We start from the raw sequence: 12,701 nt of genomic DNA, 5'->3' as shown, positions 1-12,701 counted from the left end.
CTTGTGCACTGGGTCTTAAAGCCATACCTATTTTATAACATCAATAAGACATCTAACGTTGTCAACGTGTAAAGTAAATCCAGATAGAATTAATTAGCAAGACAATCGGCAGTCATTTCGAACTCACACTTTACTTCGCATCAGCAAAGCATGAATGTGCAACCCAATTATTCACTCCAATGCTTAAAAAGAAACCTGGATCTTACAGTACGCACTGTAGAATGAAAATGAATGTTGATGAAGGGCATAGCAATCGTTCAGCAATGAACACTCAAGTGTTGAAAAGTGTGGAACTCAATGTCATTCTTTGATGACTTCTGAAGGTCACAGAACAAGTGAGTTCTCTAGGATATTCAGATCCATTTCCATTTTGTGTCACCAGCTGCATTACATTCAGCAGCTTTTCAGATGTGAAGGCTATGCCTGGACAGAGGCATTATTCTATTATGTCCCCAACTGCTCCAATTTGTATAGGAGTAAATTATATGGAAAACTGAAAAAAAAACAGATATAAAGCTGTATTCTGTGACATTGGAATGTATCCAGCTTGTTGCTGAATGCAGAGATTCTACAGGGGAGCCTGGTATTGCAAGAGTGCCAGTAAAAGATAAGTAAGGAGTGATTGGCAATGGTTACACACTTACTACACACAAGGTGCGTTGGAGATGATGGATTGCAAAATAGTTGATGGGACGTCAAAGTTTACAGTATAAAATTGGAATATAATGGCACATTTCATTTGTTTAGCCTGATAAGCAAGAAAAATCTGTTTTTGAATGTTTCTGAGTGTTTATTGGCACAACATGCCTGACTTGAAAATGTAATGTGTTTCTATTTCACATTACCATGGCACTAGATACGTGATTCAATTAATTGATAAACATATCAAATATTCCAAATTAAGGGAAATCTACAATATATATTTATTAGATTTACTTTATATATATATTTTTTTATATTTTTTCTTCATTTACTTTTCTTGTCTTTTTCGTTATCCATGATATCTTGGGTTTGGCACTTTATAAATAAAAAATAAACAATCATTAATATAATAAGTGTAATTTAGGCATAAGAAGGCAAAATATAATGTCTAGCTGAAAACACACAGTACTTATTCACTATCGCTCATCTATACATACAAAAGATCCAGATCATCTGATCTACAATACACGAATCCTTGTGTTTAAAACAATATTGTTTATATATATCTTTCCACTGATTACCTTAATCTCTATTCCTTGTGTACAGGGAGGTTACCATGGTAGCGGTTTGCTTACACTGCCTATTCCTCCTTCCCAGAGCTCTGGGACACCTGTTGCCATTACGCTAATAGGAACAGATAGGGTGTTCCTTCAGCCATCTGGACAAGAGCACCTGTCTTAGGGTTCTGCAGAAGGAGGGAGTTTCACACAACGCAGAACCTCTCGTCACCAGCTGGCTTCCCTGTGTCTCACACCGCTTGAAAGAAACCAGAACAACAACACCCCCATAGGCTGATAAGCTGATCAGTGTGATCAAAATGTCCCTTTGAAAACCCTTTGCAGGCTTCAGTTTCTGTTCCTGAAAAGACATGTTATCTTGGTTTTCTCCCTCTTTCTGTTCTTTACTTAATGACTACATTACAACTGAAAGCAGTCGGCAGTCTGCATCTCCACTAGTGTTTTACAGAGCAACGCGAGACACAGTGACACTCAGAATCCAGGACATCTGAACGTGAAATGATGTTGATTGCATTATGTTGATTGCAAAATTGCATTTCACGTCTCTCAGCTTCAGACTTTAAACAGAAACCTTTGAATCTCCTCTGAAATCTGGAACAGCTGCTTGCTGATGCACAGCCTTATTCTCTAGGGCTGAGGCAGCACCAGGTACACACCAGGTATGCAGAATGGTGTATCTCCTTTCAGAGGCAGTTCATCAATTTCACCACAGCCCGTATTCAGAGCATACCTGATACACGGTGCTTAGTTGCAGCCTTGTTCTCTTTACATACTGTAACCTGTCCAATTTCTCAACTCCAGGCTGCAAGATAAATAAAGCCCAGGGGATTCTGGACTAAAGAAGACAAATCTTCAATGGGATCAAAACACGACTCACATTGCATAACAACGTGAGCTGATCTGATTCTGTCCATGCTGCAATTGAGGAGCCCAGTGTTGATCCAGGGAGTGAAATGCATTTGAAAACTGAATGCAACCAGCTTTAATTTTAATGTATTCCAAGAGCAAAAGAAAAAAGCAGTCCAGGACTGGCTTGTTGCCAATGGTATTAAAAGAAACAGCGCTGTTCTTGTTAAAATATAATAATAAAGTAGTAATTCTAACATAATTTGAAACCTAACAATTCTCAGTAATTCTGAAACCAGAAATGAATGAACCAGCTAACAAAGGATTTCTGATTCAGTCCTTAGTGTTACATATTTAGAACCTCATTTCTATTCTACCTCATGCCTCTATCTCAAAAACACATGGAATCCTGTTGCATAAAATGACTAATAAGTATTCAGTAAGATATTTTCTGAGATTACACTGTACTGGCAATGTGTTTTGGTGTACAAAACCACTATTAACTCACTACTCTTCTTCTCTATGGTGCTATTGATGAAAAGCAGCACATATTTCTGCGATATCATATCGACTAGTTACATTTCACGGAGGTATTGAAGTCTATCTGCTGGCCTGTGTGCTTACCTAAGGAAAGTTAATAGATCGTCCTAGTCCTAATGCAACCCGTCACAAGATGGAATGACTGGACGATACTTACAGATCTGGTCTGAACCAATACCTGCTTTGCAAACTCAAACTTAATTGGATCCAAATCACAGACACCAGCACATTAAACTGTACTGTTGACATTTTCTTTACTAGAGCAGACTATGGTAGCAAATGCAAAACAATCATAAGTGAGCTAAAGGTATCCACTTAAATAAAAAATGCTTTTTTCTAAGTTTCACATGGTTTACACAATTACAGAAAAGGGCAAGCATCTCACTTTTTATGCTAAAAGACTTCTGGTTCATCTCTTTTTTTCTCCATGCACACCCTGAAAGGATATTGCTTGCCATTGGCATTCACCCAATCGAAAGGCTTTTCCCAAACCCCTGCAAAGGTCACTGCAGGGGTCGGAGGTAACTGTGAGGGCAAGTCAGAGCTGCACAACAATGACAGGCCAGTAAGAAAACAGAGCGTCACAAGCTTGTGTTGACGGCTGTCGAACCACAAACAGAAACAGCGTCTGCGCTGGCTAACAACAGCATGCCGGGAGGCTGATCTCCCCTCAGCACCTCCAGTCTGCTAATGCACATGCTTCTTGAAGAGAACAAGTCTATTCGAATAATGAGCAAATTATTTCAGAAAAAAATCTTAGTTGCAATTCAGTCATAACTGGGTCAATTTAACCGTTGTCCACAGGTCGTTAGGTATAAGAAAATGTGCCAATCAAGTGCTTTTAATGTAATGTGGCATGTAGAAAAAATCAATGGTTTCCATAAATTGAACATTTTGGTGACATTACAAAGCACCGCACACAAAGTGAAGGATTTTTTTTTTCCCCCCCGTACTTCATAGATTTGGTTCAACTTTTGCATTACTGGCCCTGGTGGGTGTGTGTGTGTGTGTGTGTGTGTGTGTGTGTGTGTGTGTGTGTGTGTGTGTGTGTGTGTGTGTGTGTGTCTGTTTGTCCCGGAGTCCTTGCACCCATTGCTTGCCAGAATAAGCTCCAGCTCCCCCATACCCCAAAACAGAAGAAACAGTTCAATAACTACTTCCACAATGTCATGCCATGTTGGAGGCACTATATGGACTTACAGTATGCTTGAGACAGAATGCTTTTTGCTTTCAAAAACAATATTCTTTTGAGATTCCACAGTTTCATTACTAAGATTTATCTGTCATCCAGGCTCGGTGAAATGAGAAGATTATTGGGATGTGTACAGTACTGTACAGTTGTGCTAAGAACAACTTAACGCCCCAGTACCCAAATCTGACATAAGAAAGAATTCATGCAGAGATACAATTAAATATTAAAGTTCCCCAACATTTTTATAATGCCATGCATTTCCACGCATTGCCACGCATAGTGACAAAAACAGATTTGGGAAAGCAAAGTAAACAGCACTAAGTTGAAGATCCAGATTTTTCGCCAGACTTGGATTTTAAAATTGATGAGGCTCTGGTCTTAATTTGCACGAGAGCTCTTCATTAGCCCTGCCACTCCCCCAGCTACCCATTGCATAACAGGTATTAAGTGGCTAGATGGAGTAAAGAGGCGCCCAGAGCTCTTCTCTCAATTACACAAGAGCCCTTCTCTGCTCAGACTCACATGGCCAACTGGAAGACAGAGACACAGGCACATGTTGTGGACTGGAATGCATTGTAACTTACAGGTCAAAAACTTTGTATTATGTTACAGGAACAATACAGAAGTGAGTCTTTGCTAATATTTTCACAATGAATTGTAATCATTTGGTTTCTAACCCGCGGCTAAAACTGCCTTAGGCCATGGTACCAAAACCCCTGATGCGCAGGACCATATTGATTAAAAATGAATAACACTGACACACGAGAGCTGTGAAGTGGCACCAAAATCTTTCAATTAACAGAGAAAGAGTCCTTAGAGGGCTTTCCTTCCTGGCTTGGCCCCTTCCCCTTTCCTTAAAGAAGAACTCCAGACAACGTACCATGAAAATGTGTAATGAGTACTACGCAGTGTCAACCTGGACACCTATTAGTGAAAAGCTAAGAATGGAAGTAATTTTTTAGTAGAATTTTTAGTAGATATATTTCATGATATCTACTGTACTGTATATACCAGACGTCCCACTCAAGAGAGTTAAAACAAGCTGATCTGGACACCAGCTTCTTCCCTTCACCAGACCTACAGTATCGAATTAAGCCTGCACTATGTCTAGCAAAGAAAGCTCAGACATAAGGCTCAACCTGCTCCACTGCAGAGCTCTTATTAATGTCGAGGCTTCTGATCCACTTAAAAGAATCTGGTTGTATAAGCAGCTCGAGGAGCAGGGTTAAGACCATCAGTTAGGATAAACAGATTAAACTCCTCTCCAGGAAGGAGCCCTTCCTTCACCCTCTCTTTTGTTTCCCACTCTCCTCTGACTATGGCGAACTCTTAAGCTATACTGTGACTGACCATCTGATATCGACACTGTTGTACATGGAAACTTGGTTTTTCCAACCAATCCTCTTTTAGGCTCATTTGTTTATTTATTCTTATGACGCCTTGACTAAATTCAACTGCCTTGTGATAACAGATGCTTCTTGAAGGCATTCTCCAGAAGGAAAAACAACCTAGCATATTACTTCTCTGTCCTATTTAAAGAAATGTAGAATTCACCATACATTATTTAAAAACTTGAATTAAGGATAAAGGCTATGTTAGTGGCTTCTGTGAGGATTCTAAAAACTAAAACAAATTTAACTTGCATTGTATTACCGTATGTACATGCATCATTATTACAGTATATCAATGTCTATCTTCTAAGAAATATCCATTTATATGTGCACACATATTTATTTGAATGATTTAATTAGCACCTGACACTAATGTGTCTTAGGCCCAGTTAAAGCAATCCAAATCTTGATAACAGACCTGCAGTCATAAGGCTCAGAAAGTTTGCTTTGTTGTTGACAAAAAGAGAATCTGCAGACTCACTGTGCTGTGTTATCAGGTAAAGCCCCAAAGGAGCTCTTTATAGTAAAGTCTTTGTTCTGTTAGCCCAGATATTCTTCTGGATCCTGAAGCAGCATTTTGTACTTTTCTCTGTTAGAAATTTGTATTGGCCACCTGTTTCTCAAAGAAACCGTTGTGCATGTTTCAATTCAGGACGATAAGGGTTGGGAATCGAAAGGAGAGAGTCGGGAATTATCACCAAGTTTCACTAAGGACCCATTGCCTGATTCTCTGGGGTCTACAAACTGGCTACAGGTGGATGATTTTCTGATTTGCGGAGATGTTTTCCTCATAAACATGGAGTGCCTGATTTAGCAACAGTCATGTGTTTTTAAAACAAAAATGTGTTAACTGGCATTTAAATGTCAGCTTCTTTGGGTAAAGCTTTCTGGTCTGGCTAATGTAAACAAATTAACTTAGAAAGATAAAACATTACCTTTCCATATTCAAGTTGTGACTGCCTGGGGCCGTAAAACACAAGACACCCCTCCCTCTCCTTTCCCATCCTATCTGACACATCTGATGTTTCTTCCAAAGGCCTACAGTACTGAAAACCAAACAATGGACCTGACCTTGTCTCTGTGTCGCCATGGAGACATGGCCTACCTATAAACCATTCCACTATGCTCCTGGCAGTGTTGCCCGGGCTTTGTGCCCTTTACAGGCTCTAAAACAACAGGAGCTACATCCTGCTACCTCAGCATGCTACCAACAACACAGTCCAGTCCTGGCACTGAGCACTTCATGGGGCATATTAAGAGACCATACAGAATTTTGAAAGATTACCATTAATATCATATCATCCCATTTTGCCCGCTTACATTAGAATCAATTGTCACAGCAAACCTTTATAAGGTACTGGTTATCTATATGTATGACCCACTGGAATAGTATGTTTAAGAAACATAAAAGGTTATGGTTACTAATCCATAACTGTGGAAAAGCAAAAGTAAAATGGAAATATTTGCTGTTTGTTTTTGGTTAAAGAAGAAATGTACAGAAATATATGTTTCTTCTTCTGTTTCTTCTTAAGACCATCTTTCTCCAAGCAGAGAGACAGAGGTCCGTCTGCCTCTTCCTCTCGTATCCTAACTATAGAGAACACATCTTAAGAAGAGTCATTGGAGCCTGTCTTCGTCTTGCTTATAACAGCCTGGACACACAACACTGCTCAGCTCTCCCAGAAAAGCATATCTGACACGAGGAACAATGTAAGAACCCTATCACATATCAATGACGCCAAATAAACCTGTCAGTCAAAGCGTGCCCTTAAGAGCTTTCACTTTCCTTCAGATTAAGTTCCCTTTCATAGTTGTTTTTTTTCATTTCCTGTCCTGAACCTTGTGTGTTTGCACTATTGAGAATTGATACTTTTTGTCTCCATGTACAGAAAGCACAGCAACATGTGAGCAAGCAAAGAACGGCACCAGGAAGCCAGGCACATTAATCAATGAGGACAGCAAACACATACATGCAAAATGAGAGTGCAATTGCTCATTATCAAAACATGCACAAACAAACTCCCACTTCAATACAGTGTCAATGTGTCATTAAATGTGCTTCTCAAGATCCAGGCTACATGTACTGTAGGTGGCACACTTTCTCAGAAAGAAATGTAATTTATTAATCACACAGCACACAGCCAAAGGCTGGAGAAGCTTTTGCATTTCACAACAAAACCCCACTCTGTTAGGATCGTTCCTTTTCACTATTCACAAGGTGTGAAGCATCCCATCTTTTTCAATTACCAGATCAAAACAGACAGCAAGCCTCCAAAAGAGTCAGCTTGCATCCGTTTAACGAACTGGGCAAAACCAATCCCTCTGCTTCATTGAATCCATCAACATGGATTCATTAAATCCATCCCATTTTTAGATATTGAACATACTGCACAGTACTGTATATCTGCCATTATTGATGATATGGATAAGAACAAGACTCTCAAGCCTCAGGATTTGTGCCCACTCCTGCATAGCAGCAGATGGTGGACGTTTAAGATGATCTTACCCTGCCTAAAATCCAGATCTGCCTGGCTTTAAAGGAATTGTCTGTGCTGCCAGTTCAAACCAGACTAATCTGTCTCCATGCCCTTGAATACAGTCGCCATATTTAATGGAAGGACTATAGGATCTGGTTGTTATTGACAGTGAGTCAGAACCTAACCTAAGGCTGCCCACTCCTGGTCCAGCAGGGCCAGTTTATCTGCAGGTTTTCATTTCAACTCGCTCTGTCTGGGCAAACCCAGCTGGTTTCAGGCTTAACTCTGACCAATTTAACAGTGTCTCTCAGCTCTTAAGGTGCTGCTTCTTTGAACACCGTGAAAATGTGCTCCAGAAACAGGATTGGACATCTCCCCAATAACCAATAACCAACAACAATTAACCAATGAAGAAAACTCCCCAATATCTGCTAGGTGGTAGTCCTTCCAGTATTAATGGCTTTCCATGTGGTGCAGGTGAACAAATCTCAGTGCAGTCAAACTGGAAAGAGGTGCAGTGTATGGTCTCTTTGTACAGTAGCTGCTGTAAAGCTGAGCTGTGTCAGCTGACAGGGACTGTCACCATGGCAGACAATGGTCTGTGAGCTCACAATGTCACAGGAGCCTGGGTCTCATCAAACCCATGATGTAAGAGCCTGTACAATATAGGAACACAACTATAATTGCCCCTGCAACTTGTTCTCCTGGGGCTGTCCCAGAGAGAGTTTCTTAAAAGTGTCTGTCAACTCCAGGCAAGCAGCGAGCTCCCCTGCCCTTTACCCACACAACGGTCAATCGTTTTCTTCCACATCTGCTGCTAAAATGACATTGTTGCCAACTGGGACAATCAGAGGTCTGCCTGCTGAAAATCTGATTACAAGTTATAGCAGCATGTGATAACAAATGATCTGAATCTTCTAACTTGGCCTAAGGACTTGCTCATTTATTTATACAGTATACAGTACTTGTTTAGATGGGAGAGGCAGAATAACAACACTGTATCTTTTATACACTACATGTACTAAGGGGACAAAAAAAGAGACTCAAAACATTCCTGTTGAGGGATTTTTCAACTGAGCAGTTTGACTGCTGAGGCACAGAAAAATGACACATTGCTGTCACGTTGTGAATCTTCTTTTGCAAACTGTCCACTGGCTTCATAATCCCAAGTACACCCCACCTCTACCCCACATCACCCCCCACTTCATCACAGCTTTTCTCAGCCAGCTCAACCTGAAAGCTATATCTCAAGAAAACCAACGGGATCAAGTACTTTCAGGCACATCACTTAGGTTAGAATGGAATAAAAACTGAAGTGACACAGTCTGCAGTATGTTTGGTGAACATAACACAACACATTTATTTCAGAGAAGTACACAACAAACACAAGATGTCAGCTTCGTGGTTGTGTAGTACAGATAATATTGCCACTAAGCACCTTTGACTGGAATAACTGCAGTCATATCTCTGGAGAAGCACAGGTAATTGAATATAAATGTCTCACCTGGTCATCGACTTTATGGGCCACTATAGAGGCTGACTCCTCCTGTTCTGCATCACTCAGTGGGCGAATTCGCAGGGCCACCTGGACACATTTGAAACACAGAGATCAGCACTTCGGCAGCAGGATCAGACTTTCACATGACAGAGCGCCTCAGTTTTACAAGCTTGTTAAAGCAAACTGGAATACTTTCAGTGAGCACACTGACTCAAATCTTGCTTTCTGCTTAATCAGATCAAGTGTAATGATCTTCAGTCTATTGCAGAACAATAAACTTTTATTTATTATTATATTATATGGTAATATTGGCAAATGTTTATTTAATTCCAGTTACCTGGTATCATTTATTATAAAGTGTAATGATACTGGAGCGGTCACACATTGCGAGAGAGACATTTGGGACTCAGATGCCCTAGGACAATGTGTCTTGCTGTAGACTAGAAAGACATCATGACACTTACAGTATATAGCACTTTTATAGACACTCCACTCAACTTACCACACAGCAGCTATCAGTGGGGAGGAGAACAGAGCAATGAAGCCAATTCATAGATGGGGATTATTAGGAGGCCATGATTGAAAAAGGCCAGGGTGAAATTTGACCAGGACACTGGATGAACACCCCTACTCTTTGTGAGAAATGCATTGGAATTTTTAACGACGACGAAGGGTCTTGGTTTTACATTTAATCCGAAGGATAGTGCCTGTTTTACACTATAGTTTTCCCATCACTATACTGGGCATTAGAACACACACAGGTGCAGCCTTTGCTTTCCCAGAAGGTCTCCCATCCAGGTGCTGACCAGCCTCACACCTGCTGAGTTCCATTGGGCTGCCTGTTGGAAGCCACAGGGTGATAGAGCTGCCAGAAACAATATGGCAACAGGAAGGCTTCTCTGTGGGAAAAAAAGACTCTGGTCCCCTTTTGAGCGTGTTTGCTCTTTCCAACTAAAAGTGAACCCCCTTACTTACATCCACTCATGATGTGTGAGGGGACAGGAGTAGAAATAGGGGCTCCTGTGTATGGGCTTGGAGAAGAGGAGTTTGAGGTGTGCAGGGTGAGCTGCATCACTGTGTTCCTCTGTCTGGGCCCCTGTCAAGCTGTCTGATTCCACGTTTTGCCTGCCTCTTTAGTGTGCTTTGTGCTGTTCTTTACAGCTTAGAAGAGTGCCTGTTCCTAACCCTCAGAACTGACCAAACACAAAGTAAAGGTGTTACATTGTGAAACGACTAAGATTTATTCTGCATTTCTTCCTCAGCCTCATACAAACTCAGCTCGAGCTAGTCTGAAGTGTGAGGCTCAAGACAGCCTCAGTCATCCCTGCCCCAAACGTGAGAATATGTTTGACAAAAAGTAAAATCATCGGATCAAAAAACGTATTCAGGCTATAGGATAAAGAGGCCCAAAGCTGCAATATTTATCATGCGGATAATTTTGCATCCCTGCTGGTCGCTGTCTTTGCCAGCAAAATGTTAAAGGTAGAAGGTCGCAGTCAGGAGAAAAACATGTACTGTAAATCTTTGCTCCAGAAATATTTCAGAGAAAAAGATGTCAGGATTTGATTTTTTATAAAATAAAACTCCCACCATTTCCGTGCATGACAATAGTGCTACTTTTAAAACTAACTAGATTAACTTAAAGAATGGATATCCCGTCCTGGTTTTAGTTCTGTTGCAAGGAGAGATATACAATAGATTATTGTATAACAGTGATTATTGTCGCTCTTGCTAGTTGCTTGTACAAATACTCACACAGCAGCAAAAAGGTATAAGCATGTCAATTGAGAAATACATTTGTGAAGCAGTCTAGGGAGAAATATAAATGTTAAACGAGGGGAGCTATTTTTGTGCTATTTTTACAGTGTGACAGTACCGATACTTGGAGAATGGAAATATCCATGCATTACTGAAGTACAGGGCAAGAGCACAGGAATGCACTGTAATCGTTATTTGGGCAGTAAGATTAGGAACCAGTTAATGTAAACCTCAAAGCCGTTATTTTAATCTGGCTGCCTAGTTAAACTGATAATAGTCTCTATGCTCAATACGTTTAGCACAAATTCTGAATTAACAGCAGTGTTTCTAAAAGGAATAATAGGAAAGTTAGGAAATAATATATAAAGCTTCATTCCGTTGACTTCATAGATACTGTGAATTACGAATAAGGCGTTATTCATGCATTTGACAGCTTGTGTGATCGAGCTCATGCTCCTTAAATGTGTCATTAACGTTCATGCCGCTTACAAGCAGACCTATCACCTAGTATAAAAGTTCGAATTTGAAACTTGATTTTGTGAAAGAAACCGGTCTGGCCCAAGGATATTCTCTCGGGGTGCGAGTACCGTAGGTTGTGCTTCTAATGTAAATCACTTCAGGTTGGCTTTTGATGATCTATTTTTAGAAAGAGGAATCTGGACGAAAAACATTTTTAAAAAACATGATTTTTCTAAAATGATGCTGTCCGACAAAACTGACTGATCATTTAGGTAACGATCACGTAGAGCATCAATTATTTTATTTGCACGATAAATGACTGTCTAACACAGCCTATAACAGTAACAGTTCTGACCTCTCGGTCCACGTCTATTCCTCGTTCACACAGGAGGAGTACGTACAGAACACTTACCGTGAGTTGCTGGTCCTTTGATTCACCTGTGTCTTTCATGGCTTAGATAATTCGGTAGCTCCCTGCGCTGCCGAGGTCGAGTCGAGTACGATTCTGCTCTACCTTAAGACAAAGACCCACAGGACATGACCCGCATGGCTGTCCGACACTCGGAGCTCCAATGCAGTGGTCGATAAGGTTATCTTTGGCGATTCCTCTTTGGCTACGAAGCAGTATTTCTAACATTCACGGAGAGTCTCCGACTTCATCACCTGTGCAGCCCGTCCAGTTCATTGCTGGGGAAACTAACACGGCCAGATCCGTCGCTGATTAGAATCGACCGAGAGCAAACACTATAAATGAATAATTTAGTGTTGATAGGTTAGCTTAACTAACCATTGCTTCAAACGTCACCCCAATAGAGTTTTTTTTTTTATGATGAGGTGTGGAACCAGTTCTGCTCAGTTTTGGTCTCCACCATTCTAGAAAAACAAATCCCACAGTATTTATATGCGAGCTGAGTATATAGAGTAACAGTAACCGGTCTGGTCAGCGGCTTATCTGTAAACCTTTCACTCTGTCTCCCTCCCCTTTTCTCTCACCGCTTGTGTGTTGTTTTCCTGGATCCCTTAGAGATCGGCACTGAGGTATATGTACACAACAGCAGTCTTCGCAGCCTGACATGAGGTAATTATGCGACGCTCACGCTCAAAGTCAAAGCACCCTTTAAGCTACGAATGCACGTTTGCGCCCTCTGGTGGTAGAACCCGCACTCCGGCAGGTCATACATGTCATGCTTCTGCGCGTCGACTGCAGGTTAGTAATGTTTTGTCTCACTGTAGACCTACTGTACCGATGCATTCATAACTTGTCATCTGGCTTGTAAAAGGCTTTATCGATGTGAAAGCATACGCGCCCATCTATCGGGC

General features: G+C 40.9%; 1 protein-coding gene across 3 annotated transcripts in view; it reads right to left on the bottom strand.

Moving 5' to 3' along the window:
- The window catches only part of kif19 (kinesin family member 19), a 40,054-nt gene extending 27,585 nt beyond the window's left edge, over positions 1-12,469 (bottom strand). For 2 of the 3 annotated variants that reach the window (XM_088599887.1, XM_088599888.1), the window contains exons 1-2: positions 11,794-12,469; positions 9,171-9,251 (exon numbers count right to left, since the gene is read on the bottom strand). In XM_088599887.1, the coding sequence (XP_088456013.1) occupies positions 9,171-9,251; positions 11,794-11,832 (120 nt within the window). In that variant the 5' untranslated portion in view covers positions 11,833-12,469. The remainder of the gene's footprint in view (positions 1-9,170; positions 9,252-11,793) is intronic. The other variant, XM_088599889.1, reaches the window with a different exon arrangement.
- Positions 12,470-12,701: the final 232 nt, after the last annotated feature.

Source organism: Lepisosteus platostomus, chromosome 11 (genome assembly GCF_059453375.1).
Source record: "Lepisosteus platostomus isolate fLepPlt1 chromosome 11, fLepPlt1.hap1, whole genome shotgun sequence".
Taxonomy (NCBI): domain Eukaryota; kingdom Metazoa; phylum Chordata; class Actinopteri; order Semionotiformes; family Lepisosteidae; genus Lepisosteus; species Lepisosteus platostomus.
The sequence above is the reverse complement of the archived record's forward strand: the minus strand, read 5'-3'. Positions and strand labels throughout refer to the sequence as shown.